Source organism: Ruditapes philippinarum, unplaced genomic scaffold (genome assembly GCF_026571515.1).
Source record: "Ruditapes philippinarum isolate M1 unplaced genomic scaffold, ASM2657151v2 ctg191_1_1_1_1, whole genome shotgun sequence".
Classification (NCBI taxonomy): domain Eukaryota; kingdom Metazoa; phylum Mollusca; class Bivalvia; order Venerida; family Veneridae; genus Ruditapes; species Ruditapes philippinarum.
Window position 1 is genome coordinate 18996 of NW_026865167.1, and position 13551 is coordinate 32546.

At 32.8% G+C, this 13551-nt stretch overlaps 1 protein-coding gene across 1 annotated transcript in view; it reads left to right on the plus strand.

Moving 5' to 3' along the window:
• Nucleotides 1-13551, plus strand: part of LOC132728082 (uncharacterized) — a 146952-nt gene that overhangs the window by 18988 nt on the left and 114413 nt on the right. Inside the window, exon 5 of the mRNA XM_060713690.1 lies at nucleotides 2643-2837. Coding sequence (XP_060569673.1) covers nucleotides 2643-2837 — 195 coding nt within the window. The remainder of the gene's footprint in view (nucleotides 1-2642; nucleotides 2838-13551) is intronic.

Here is a 13551-nt window from a genome sequence, read left to right on the forward strand (position 1 = left end):
TGTACGACATGTCCTAAAGGTATGTTGTTCTTTAATGCCAACAATTTACATTACACCATCATGTACCACATGTCCTAAAGGTATGTTGTTCTTTAATGCCAACATTTTACATTACACCATCATGTACCACATGTCCTAAAGGTATGTTGTTCTTTTAATGCCAACATTTTTACATTACACCATCATTACCACATGTCCTAAAGGTATGTTGTTCTTTAATGCCAACATTTTTACATTACACCATCATGTACCACATGTCCTAAAGGTATGTTGTTCTTTAATGCCAACATTTTACATTACACATCATGTACCACATGTCCTAAAGGTATGTTGTTCTTTAATGCCAACATTTTACATTACACCATCATGTACGACATGTCCTAAAGGTATGTTGTTCTTTAATGCCAACATTTTACATTACACCATCATGTACCACATGTCCTAAAGGTATGTTGTTCTTTAATGCCAACATTTTACATTACACCATCATGTACGACATGTCCTAAAGGTATGTTGTTCTTTAATGCCAACATTTTACATTACACCATCATGTATGACATGTCCTAAAGGTATGTTGTTCTTTAATGCCAACATTTTACATCACACCATCATGTACGACATGTCCTAAAGGTATGTTGTTCTTTAATGCCAACATTTTACATCACACCATCATGTACGACATGTCCTAAAGGTATGTTGTTCTTTAATGCCAACATTTTACATTACACCATCATGTACGACATGTCCTAAAGGTATGTTGTTCTTTAATGCCAACATTTTACATTACACCATCATGTACGACATGTCCTAAAGGTATGTTGTTCTTTAATGCCAACATTTTACATTACACCATCATGTACCACATGTCCTAAAGGTATGTTGTTCTTTAATGCCAACATTTTACATTACACCATCATGTACGACATGTTTCCTAAAGGTATGTTGTTCTTTAATGCCAAAATTTTACATCACACCATCATGTACGACATGTCCTAAAGGTATGTTGTTCTTTAATGCCAAATTTTACATCACACCATCATGTACGACATGTCCTAAAGGTATGTTGTTCTTTAATGCCAACATTTTACATTACACCATCATGTACGACATGTCCTAAAGGTATGTTGTTCTTTAATGCCAACATTTTACATTACACCATCATGTACGACATGTCCTAAAGGTATGTTGTTCTTTAATGCCAACATTTTACATTACACCATCATGTACCACATGTCCTAAAGGTATGTTGTTCTTTAATGCCAACATTTTACAATCACACCATCATGTACGACATGTCCTAAAGGTATGTTGTTCTTTAATGCCAACATTTTACATTACACCATCATGTACGACATGTCCTAAAGGTATGTTGTTCTTTAATGCCAACAATTTACATTACACCATCATGTACGACATGTCCTAAAGGTATGTTGTTCTTTAATGCCAACATTTTACATTACACCATCATGTACGACATGTCCTAAAGGTATGTTGTTCTTTAATGCCAACATTTTACATTACACCATCATGTACGACATGTCCTAAAGGTATGTTGTTCTTTAATGCCAACAATTTACATTACACCAATGTTTGTTACTCTCAGTTTATTATAACACACATACACTGATACGGATGCTGTGTAAATTGTACAGGTACATATGTTTGATAAAGATATAAAATGCTTGATGACAATAAACATATGTGAATATAATTATTTAGCTTTTACAGAATTTATTTTAGTTTCATAGTATAGGAAGATATAAACTTATAGACAAACTCTTGAATCTGTTCCTGGAACCAACCTGATACCTGGTGCAGTATTATAGGCAATTGGTGAAAAATTTCTTGTAAACAGCAGCTTTCCCCTACCCAAGCAGCTAGAGCTCCTTACATTACTAGTCAGACACTTTAACCAATCAGCCATGCTTCCATACTATACTGTAAATATAATACATCATGGTATGTAACTGTACCCTTACAAGCATGTTATGAATAAATGCAGTAAGAATGTGTCCTTTGAAATACAAATGTACTGTAACAATATTTGTCCTAGTTTACAAATGTACCGTTAATGTAACTGTGTCCTTGAGCCTGCAACTCACCTGATTTCTGCCTCCATTACCTTTATAATATTATATAGTATTAAAACTTCACCTTTTTAGCTTTTAATGAAAAGATTGTGCTTTCAAAATCAAGATGTAAAATGTTTTTCTGAAAAAAAGATATCAATGAACTTTATTTTATGTTACATGATAATGTAATAATGTATAACTGAAGAAACTGAAGTTGTACAATCATGTAGTGATGTCAAATAGTCTAAGTTACCATATTTTTTCAAACTTTCTCAGTGATGTCATCTAATTTACAGGAACGTAGATCTGTGTAATAATGTTATAACTGTTATGACAATGTAAATGTTTAAGGTTACATATAAATATTAGTTCAACTAATTGTACTGCGCGACAAGATATTGTGCTATTTTCGTGTCTTGGCAATATCTCGCCTTTACAAAAGTGAGATTCTGCCCCAGAACGAAAATATCTCAGAATTAAGCTTTGGCACGTCAATATATTTTGACTAATATAAATATTTTAAAATGTTCTTACTGTATCATAAACATTTAATTCACTAATATATTTTAGGCCATAAATGTCCAACCAGTGGAATGGCCAATCCAACAGAATGTCCTGACGGGGAGGTACAGACGAGTACAGGTCAAGCGTCATGTTCTCAGTGCTCAGCAGGAAAAGATTGTTCTGACAAAACAACAGAGACAGACTGTGCCGCAGGGACTTTCAGTGCCGCAGGATCGAAATCTTGTACAGCCTGCGCTACAGGTATGTAAACTTGATGACCGTCATTTTATACTGCAAAACCAATCAATAGTTAAAAATATATAGATATGGACGGCCACATTTCTTTTTGTGTTGCTCTAGAAATATATTTATTCAGTTTTGTATTTTATTGGTTGATTAGAACAACTGTAACTTCAGTCAGATTATCTGATAACTTACATTACTGTTTGGTGATATAAACTAGATGTTTAAACAAAATACCCCTAGTACCTTATCAAACATTATGTTTTACTTGTGTTTTTATGCATTTTAATCTTTAAATAATGGGAATCAAGACTCATTTTTTTGTTTTTGTAAAAAAATTCTTGAAATAGATAAAATAATGTTGGATAGGTTAATTATTTGTTTTAATATTTTGATTACGAATTTGTTATTGGATATATAAGTACAGCTACACTGTACAATAATCAAAACTCTTCAATTTATATCATTATGAAATACGCAAATCTATAATATTAATTTCCTCATTACTTACAATATATTCTTTTACTTGACCTTCTGTGTTAATAGATAAAAACCAAGTTCTATAATTTAATATTTGATTTTTTGAAAATCAAATATCTCACATGTTTAACAGTTTTTTAAGAATATAAAAACTAAATCTGATATGAATTTTGGCCTTGTTTCAGATCTCTCTGAATTTTCTAATTTTAACTATCACGATATTTCGGTCACGTTATTTTGTAATACAAATTTAAAAGTCTTTCTTGTAACAGTATACAATGACTTTGAATATGATCGTCACCTTGATGTTTTAATTGGAAAGACGTAAAGATAAACACAAGTTAGCGCGTGTATAAAATATTGCCCTCCACAAAGAACCCTACATTTATATCGGGTTTTGTCAAAAGATTTATTTTGGTTATTGTCAGACTTTGATATTTATCAAAGAACCTGATTTGGCAACTGTAAAGAATCAATTTAATTACCTATTTAAATATTTTGACAGAGAGAATTGTGAAATAAAATACCAAAGAAATTTTATAATAAACATTTATTTTTAGCTCGACTTTTCTATGAAAAGGGGAGCTATCCTACTCGCCCCGGCGTCGGCGTCGGCGTCACACCTTGGTTAAGTTTTTCGTACCACCCCACTTTATTTCAGAAGTATTACAAGTATGGCTTTGAAACTTACCATACTTGTTCACCATCATAACCTCCATCTACAGACAAGAGTACATAACTCTGTCAAGGTTTTTGACAGAATTATGGCCCTTTTTTGACTTAGAAAGTGTATTGAGCTTGGTTAAGTTTTTTGTACCACCTCACTTTATTTCAAAACCATTGGAGGTATTGCTTTGAAACTGACCATACTTGTTTACCATCACGACCTTCATCAACAGACAAGAGGACATAACTCTGTCAAGGTTTTTGACAGAATTATGCCCCCTTTTTGACTTAGAAAATACATTGAATATGGGTAAAATCCACTTATTGCCTTAACCCTTTGAGATATTGCTTTGAAACTTTTAATGCTATTTCACATCATTACCCCCATCTGTACGCAAGAGAAGGTAACTCTGTCAAGGATTTGTTTTAAAAATTAAGGCCTTTTATCGACTTAGAATCTTGGTTAAGTTTTTAGTACCAGTCCACTTTTTGACTGAACTGTTTGAGATATTAATTTGAAAGTTGGAATACTTGTTTACAATCATGATTCCCAAACATGTCCAGGAGAAGGTAATTCTGTCAAAGATTTTATTTGAATTATGGCCCTTAACTGTCAATGTTTTGTATTATAGGCAAGCACTAAAAAACTTAAAAAATCTAAAAAAATTCATTCCTATCCACTTGTTCACTTTACCATAAATTATGTCATAATAAAATAATTCTTCACTAAATATCTTAATGCTCATGGCCATTGTTCACTTTAAAAATACAGAGATTCTTGTATTGCCTTTTACTGCAAAAACTTTTTTTATTGGCAAGCAATAAAAAAGTCGAGCGCGCTGTCTTACGGACAGCTCTTGTTTTATTAAAGGTACAGTCAAACTTAATGTTCACTTTTTTTTTAATCAGAAATAATTTTAGTTTATACATGTACTTTGAAATATACATGATGTAAAAAAGACATTTAACATAAAAAAAAGAAATAAAAGTTCTTAATTTTGTTCTAAATATTATTTAATCAATTTATATATTTTGTCTATATGTTTTCTCTCTTGTTACACAATTCAAGAGAAAAAAGAAATAAAATGATTTTGAAACTTTAAATTGAAATACATGTATATGCCTGTAGTAACTGTCTAATATCAGAATTAAGATCAATTTTTTCTTTCACAACAAGAAGAAAACTTTTTATTACATAGTAGTACTTTTAGGGCTGTATCAGTTTAGGTACCCTACAGTTCTAATTCACTTATATCCTTTTCAAATTTCAATAATCAAATATTCAAAACAAATATCTTCATTTTACTTTACATATAATATATATAGGTTTTTTTTTAAAACCTGACTTATGAATTCATACTAGTCATTTTACTGATATAAAGATAACAGGTTTGTCTAATTTTTGCTTTGAACTATAAAATATGGTGTAATATAAATAACTAGGAAGTTTTAAAACATTTGAAAAAAGTTTAAGATTGCATGTCTGTCAGAACTACAGTTACGTTTCGTAGTTCTTTAAAGACAAAATCAGCAATTCCAATCTGACCCTGATATCTTTGAAGGTTTTAGGCAATAGACCTACTGTATTAAAATGAGTGTATATTACATACTGACTAATTTACAATTCAATATAATTTTATGTCTATGTTTCATGCTGCAGACTCTTAACATAACACATGAGTAAATGTCAGCCGTACCAAATCTGTCACCCTGAATGCAAAATTTTTCACAAATAATGCTGGCAGATTAGCTAGCAATCCAGTTTTTGTCTGCCATTTTTAGCTCTGTTAACATGCCCAACTGCGAATGATCCAAAGCAATGCAGTTTGATATATTGGAAGTTGGGTTATTTGTACCCCTTACTGGTACATCTATTTAGAACAAATGCAATCTTTCAGTAATTAGGTTTTACTTTAATTTGTTCTAACTTAGGATTAAATGTAAATATATTGAACTTATGTCTGAAAATTTAGGTTATGTTATAAACAATGACAGTATTCTGACTAAAGTTACAGTTGTTCAAATAGTGTTACAGTCTTGAAATCCTTAGCAGGCAGATAAAATTCCTGCTCCCTATATAAACATAAGAATGTAAAATTTTGCAAAAGCTTTGACTGATGGAATAAGGCTTGAGTTAGGTTTAAGGGTTTAAGCTTAAACTGGTACTTGTGAAAGCTTAGCTTAAAGGCTTCATGGTATGAGCTTTATAGCTTCTTGGTTTTGGCATGGAATTATTATTGTAAAGACTTTTTTATGGTTTTATCTGTACATTTATTTAGCCTGCTGCAATTAAGTATGCTAGTTTGTAATACCATTACTCATGTATCTTTTTCTTTCAGGCTAATGATTTTAAAGGCTTTTAGGTATAGCTTATTTAAAAATGTTCAGGATTATGTTTAATCAACTTTATTTTTTACAGTATTTTTTTTTAATGTGTAGATTTATTTTTATTGAAGATTCTGTTTCAGAAATGTCCTTCTATAGGACAATTATAGTTTTATATACTCATATGAATGATAAGAACTCAAAAGTACATTTACTAAAAACTTGTTATATATCACAAATGCAAGAGCAGATTTCGATGCAGTTATTTTTTAGAATGTTTTATGTTAAAATGTGGTAGCAGAAGATCATGAATGTACAAATATCTTAAGTAAAACAAATCTGATTGTCTTTTTCAATCATTTGTCCTTTGGAAATAAATTATAGCAAAGAAAATATTATTTTCTGTCAGGGTTTTATAGTACTGCTGGTTCACAAAATTGCACAATATGTGCAGGAGGTAAAAATTGCTCCACATCCGTTGACGGGTCAGAGCCTGAAGACTGCCTGGCTGGGTATTTCAGTCAGCCCGGAGATATCACATGCACATCATGTGATCAGGGCTATTACAGTCAGACTGGTTCCAGTGAGTGTCAAGTTTGTCCAGGTGGGAAAAATTGTTCTGCTGAATTAGAGGGTTCCAGTCTACCAGACTGTGATGCAGGTTATTACAGTCAGACTGGTTTCTCAACTTGTCAAGTTTGTCCACTAGGCTATTATAGTGCCCCAGGATCAGACAACTGCCTTATTTGCCCTGCAAGAAAAAAGTGTAGGATAATAGACTTTGGGGGTTCTCTTATGATTTTGATTGCTGATTGTGAGGCAGGGTATTCTAGCAGGGAGGGGGAAATGGAGTGTTTTATTTGTGAGACTGGTTACTTTAGTTCATCAGGGTCAGAATTATGCTCTATATGTCCAGCAGGTAAAAACTGTAGTGATCAAGCTCTTGTTGATTTAGAATTACCAGACTGTCCAGAAGGGACATTCAGCACAGAGGGTGATGCAGTATGTCATAATTGTCCCTATGGTTACTATAGTAAATCAGGAGCTAACAACTGTACTATTTGTCCTCCTGGAAAGGAATGCAGTGGAAATGATCTAATAGATTGCCAGCCCGGTACATACAGTGTAACAGGGGAGATGTTTTGTACAAATTGTCCACAAGGTTACTATAGCAACAAAGGTGAAGGGTCATGTACATTATGTCCTGCAGGTTTTCAATGTGAAAATAGTAACTTGACAAAATGTCTTCCAGGCACATATAGTCAGGAAGGAATTTCTGTTTGTTTAACATGTGAGTCAGGATACTATAGTTTAGAGGGGGCTGAGAATTGTTCTGTATGTCCTGGAGGTAAAAATTGTTCAAAGATGGAAGAACCTCTTTCAGATTGCCCTGCAGGGACTGCTAGTAGGGAGGGGTACCTTGACTGCACAGTATGTCCACCAGGGTTTTACAGTGGTCCTGGATATACAGACTGTCAAATATGTCCAAGTGGTAAAAATTGCTCAAACCCGGCACTAACTGGTGGTGAGCTAGAACCATGCCCCACTGGTTATTACAGTGTGTTAGGTAGTGTACATTGTTTACCATGCAGTTACGGTTCTTACAGTGATCCAGGATCTGAATCCTGCACTCCTTGTCCGGCTGGAAGTGCTTGTGTTTTTGATGAGAATCAGACAAATATTATTGAATGTTTACCAGGGACTTTTAGCACAGAAGGGACCAAGGACTGTATACAATGTCCTTTAGGCCAATATAGTTCCTTTAGGGAAGATCATTGTTCTTTGTGTCCAGGTGGTAAAAATTGTAGCAGTCTCTCAAGTTCGAATATGTCAAGTCTTGCTTACGATGATGACATAGCGGCGTTGCTGCTAGACTGTCCGGCTTTCTCGTACAGTCAATCTGGGGATTACACGTGTACCTTCTGTCCTAGTGGCACATACAGTTTCCCTAGGTCAAACAATTGTACAGTTTGCCCGGCCAAATTCAAATGTGTATATGTGGAAGAGTTTAATGGAACCAGTCTGCAGGACAAGGGGGGTTGGGTGGAACTGACTGAATGCTCACCAGGTCAGTTTAGTAACCATGGAGATATTGACTGTCATTACTGTGACCCAGGTATGAGTTATCATACAATATAGCTTGATTCACAGTGTAAAAATCTAATATATTCTATTGGAATGTCACTTTCAGTAATTGTATTGCAGCTTCATAAGAAGTAAATATTGTGAAATAATACACATACATTATATGGAATGATATGATATGGAATGGTATAATATATATTGATATGATTTCACATTCACATTATATACATGTATATTTATAGGTGATGCAAGTTGTTTTGATTTTGAACATGAGTTTAGTATGGTTTTTTTATGAGATATAGAGAATGAGGTTTTTTTTATGACAATGTTTTTATGATATTTATTGGCATGTAATGACTGTGTATTGATTTTATCTAAATTGCACCATATATTATCTTAGACATGGTATCATTTATTTTCTCTATGTCAGACAAATAATACTTATGTAAATAAATGGAGCAGATTTTTATAATCCATTTGATTCAAAATCTTTCAAGATTTTGTGCAGATATGTTCATTTTTAGCACCACTTTATGAAAGAAAGATGAGCTATTGTCATAATCCATTCTACAGTGTCTGCATTTGTTAACCATTTTGGTTATTAAAATTTTCATTTTTGGTCATAACTTGAATACCCTATTGTATTTAAACTTTACATGTGGATGCATCTTGAGTTTTACCTGTCCCACACATGTTCAGGTCTTAAGGTCAAGGTCACTGATATCTACAACAGGTAATAGGTTAAGGTCCATTTTTCTCAGAAACTTTCTCAAAAGAGTTCAATTCAAACTTTGTATACTTTCAGGGGCATTCATTGCGGAGTGGTTTAGGTCATTGACTTCAAACCACTAGCCCCACACCACTGCAAGGACATTGGATTATAATGGTTCCGAAATAAAATGTCCCTTTGCCCTGATTAACCTTTTTGTTTTAGTTTGTTTTTTTAAAAGCCAACTGAGAAGATATATATTTTAAACGTGATATACATGTTCACTACCACAATTGGAATGCATTTTGTAAAGGGTTGGTTGATAACCACTTTATTATCTGCCTTATATATTGTACCTGTATATATTTTATTGTAATCGCAGATATTCACTTCAAACTTGAAATACTTGTTTACAATCAAGGGCAAGTAATTCTGCTAAGCATTTGTTTCAAACTTATTTTGCCTTTTGAGGCCAGTTTTTAGCTCGACTTTTCTATGAAAAGGGGAGCTATCCTACTCGCCCCGGCGTCGGCGTCGGCGTTAGCGTCGGCGTTAGCGTCGGCGTTGGCGTCACACCTTGGTTAAGTTTTTCGTACCACCCCACTTTATTTCAGAAGTATTACAAGTATGGCTTTGAAACTTACCATACTTGTTCACCATCATAACCTCCATCTACAGACAGGAGTACATAACTCTGTCAAGGTTTTTGACAGAATTATGGCCCTTTTTTGACTTAGAAAGTGTATTGAGCTTGGTTAAGTTTTTTGTACCACCTCACTTTATTTCAAAACCATTGGAGGTATTGCTTTGAAACTGACCATACTTGTTTACCATCACGACCTTCATCAACAGACAAGAGGACATAACTCTGTCAAGGTTTTTGACAGAATTATGCCCCTTTTTGACTTAGAAAATACATTGAATATGGGTAAAATCCACTTATTGCCTTAACCCTTTGAGATATTGCTTTGAAACTTTTAATGCTATTTCACATCATTACCCCCATCTGTACGCAAGAGAAGGTAACTCTGTCAGGGATTTGTTTTAAAAATTAAGGCCTTTTATCGACTTAGAATCTTGGTTAACTTTTTGTACCAGTCAACTTTTTGACTGAACTGGTTGAGATATTAAATTGAAAGTTGGAATACTTGTTTACCATCATGGTCCCAAAACATGGGCAGGAGAAGGTAATTCTGTTAAGGATTTTATTTGAATTATGGCCCTTTTTGACTTAGAAACTCAGTTAAAATTTTCATTCTTGTCCACTTGTTGACTTAACCATTTGAGATATTACTTTGGAAGTTGGAGTTCTTATGTGCCATCATGAGACCTATCTGTAAGCAAGAGAAGATAACTCTGTGAAAATGTTTCTTGATTTGTACTTAGAAATTCCTAGTTAAAGTCTTGTGTGCCCTTAACTGTCAAAGTTTTGTTTTATAGGCAAGCACTAAAAAAGTCGAGCGCGCTGTCCTTCTGACAGCTCTTGTTAAGAAATGTTTCCAGCGTGAGACTGAAATCTGATACCTTTGATAGAAATGTAGACATTGGCAACATGGTGAAAATATTCAAAGTAGTCCAACATCTTAGCACTATCATGTACATACAATAGAAGATGAAAAAGTAAAAATTCTGTTTGAAATTTATAATTTTCTTCTCAAACTTGTTAAAAATCATAAAACATTCATGAAGTTACCTATTAGCAACAAAGGAAAGAAGTAAAAGTAAGCTTTACATGATTGTATTGATAAGTTTTATAAGTTGGTTTTCTGAGTTTTATGATTTTAGAAAATACCAAGTTATGAATTTATTGCCGTTTATATTTTTCACGGAGACATCCACCACATTTGGTTTTCAATTCAATGTAAAAAAAATGCATGTTTGAAATGATATAACAAGTATGTAAATTAAAGTTTAGGTAATTGTGGTTAAGTTTGAGGAACAGTTAGTAGCAATAATTTAATGATCATGTAAAAACATCATTAACAAATTAAACAATATTATCAGAGATGATCTGTTGGCAGCAATGTTGGGTTATATATCAAAAATAAGTTATCACATTTTTTTAAATTAATCATTAACTGTAAAAGGACTATATAAATTATAAGTTTGGTAAACAGCCTTAATTTTGTTGAACCATGAAATTACACTGAAAAACATAACCAGTATCTGAAAAATATGATTTTTAACAAAGAAAAGAACAGAGCAGAAAAAACAAAATAATAACTAACACACAAGCAAGTAGAATATTTAAGATTCTAAATGAGTGATAATATGAGACTCTAACTCATAAGGGTGACAGCTAAATCTACCCCAAATAAGGGTGACAGCTAAATCTACCCCAAATTAGGATGACAGCTAAATCTACCCCAAATTAGGGTGACTGAGCTAAATCTACCCCAAATTAGGGTGACTGAGCTAAATCTACCCCAAATTAGGGTGACAGCTAAATCTACCCCAAATTAGGATGACAGCTAAATCTACCCCAAATTAGGGTGACTGAGCTAAATCTACCCCAAATTAGGGTGACTGAGCTAAATCTACCCCAAATTAGGGTGACAGCTAAATCTACCCCAAATTAGGGTGACAGCTAAATCTACCCCAAATTAGGGTGATAGCTAAATCTACCCCAAATAAGGGTGACAGCTATATCTACCTCAAATTAGGGTGATAGCTAAATCTACCCCAAATAAGGGTGACAGCTAAATGTACCCCAAATTAGGGTGACAGCTAAATCTACCCCAAATTAGGGTGACAGCTAAATCTACCCCAAATTAGGGTGACACCTAAATCTACCCCAAATTAGGGTGACAGCTAAATCTACCCCAAATTAGGGTGACAGCTAAATCTACCCTAATATGATATTAGTGCTAAATCTACCCACTTCGAAAACAGCTAAATCTTCCCAACTATAGGGTGACAGCAAAAATTTATTACCCCTCACTTTTTGTTAATTTCCCATATGCCACTGGGAGTTATTTATACTGTTAATGCAAGTGTACCATGTGACTTAAGAAATTTGTACTGTTACAGGGTAACGGTATTTTTAACATTATAAAATCTGGTCATATGGTCTTTTTTCTAAAGCAAATAAAGTACAATCGTCATAAAAATCATAACAATTATTGTTCAGGGTAATTAAATAAATAACACATATGTTTGTGAGTAACAGTAAAAATATCACCCCTCGTAAAAATACTGTAACCCTTGGCAAACGCCTCGGGTAACAGTATTTTCCGGAACAACAGTATTTTTCTTGGGATGATATTTTTACATAAGGTACATCCATCAAGAGCAAGATAACAATTAAAAAAAAAATTGATAAAGAAAAACGAAAAAATGTAACTTGGTTTTACTGAGTCTGTGTAATAATTATAAATCAACACTAAACAAGTCAGATGAGTTGATCCAATAAAAGATTACAATTCTAAAAACTTAAGCAGTTTTATTGTGTGTATTATATATAAATGTATAAGGTCAGTGTTTAATTTATATCAACCTAGATCAATAAAGAATTTAAAAGGCATTTTGATGATTTAAGGAAGGACAATTTCAGGAATAATAAAATGTATGGACCCTTTCTTCATAAAGAATTAAAAACTGTATATTTATATGACTGCAAGGTTATCTAGCATTTATGAATTATGTTGTTACTTTAATGTATTTTAAAATTAAATCTTGTAATTACGGCACAAATTATTCTGCAAAAGAGTGGTATGATCATGGCTTGCAAAATTTTCCCTAAAATGATGAATGGTTTGGTCCGGATTGAAAGATGGACAAGTCCATTTAAGATATTTAGTGTAGTAACGGTCAAATGATTATACAGTATTTCAAACTTTTTGAAGTGATTGTGCACCAGGGGAAAAAAAACAGAATTTTTGTTCCACTTATCTCTGTTACATAAATGTTAATACCGTTGAAATTTATTTGGTCAATTTCAAGTGAAGATCAAATTAAAAAACTCCCAACTTGTGAAAACAATTTTATACATAAAGTAAACTATTCATACCATTTTGGCCATAAATTTTGGATGAGACACAAGTTTATAATAGCTGTTGTTTAAATTAGATAAGAGCAGGATTTATCTTGTTGTTTTAGCATACCTTTATGTCATTACACTAACCTGTTCCGTTGTTAAACAGGAAAATAAACATTGAAGTTCTGCCAACAGGAGCTTACAAGAAAAATTCAATATTTTATTTTCTATTCACTATTGTCCCTTATCTATGTATTTTTTTAAAAGTTGTGAGGTTGAATTTGATGCATTGCAAATTAAAGTGTTTTTTTTTTTTTTTTTTATATATATATATATATATATATATATATATATATATATATATATATATATATATATATATTCATTTTAAGAAGCTTTCCAGGTAGCTTTTTATTTTACTCAATCATGTCTGAAATAATGGATAGAGTGGCACCTGATGTCATTATTTTATGACCATTACAGTGAGGGTG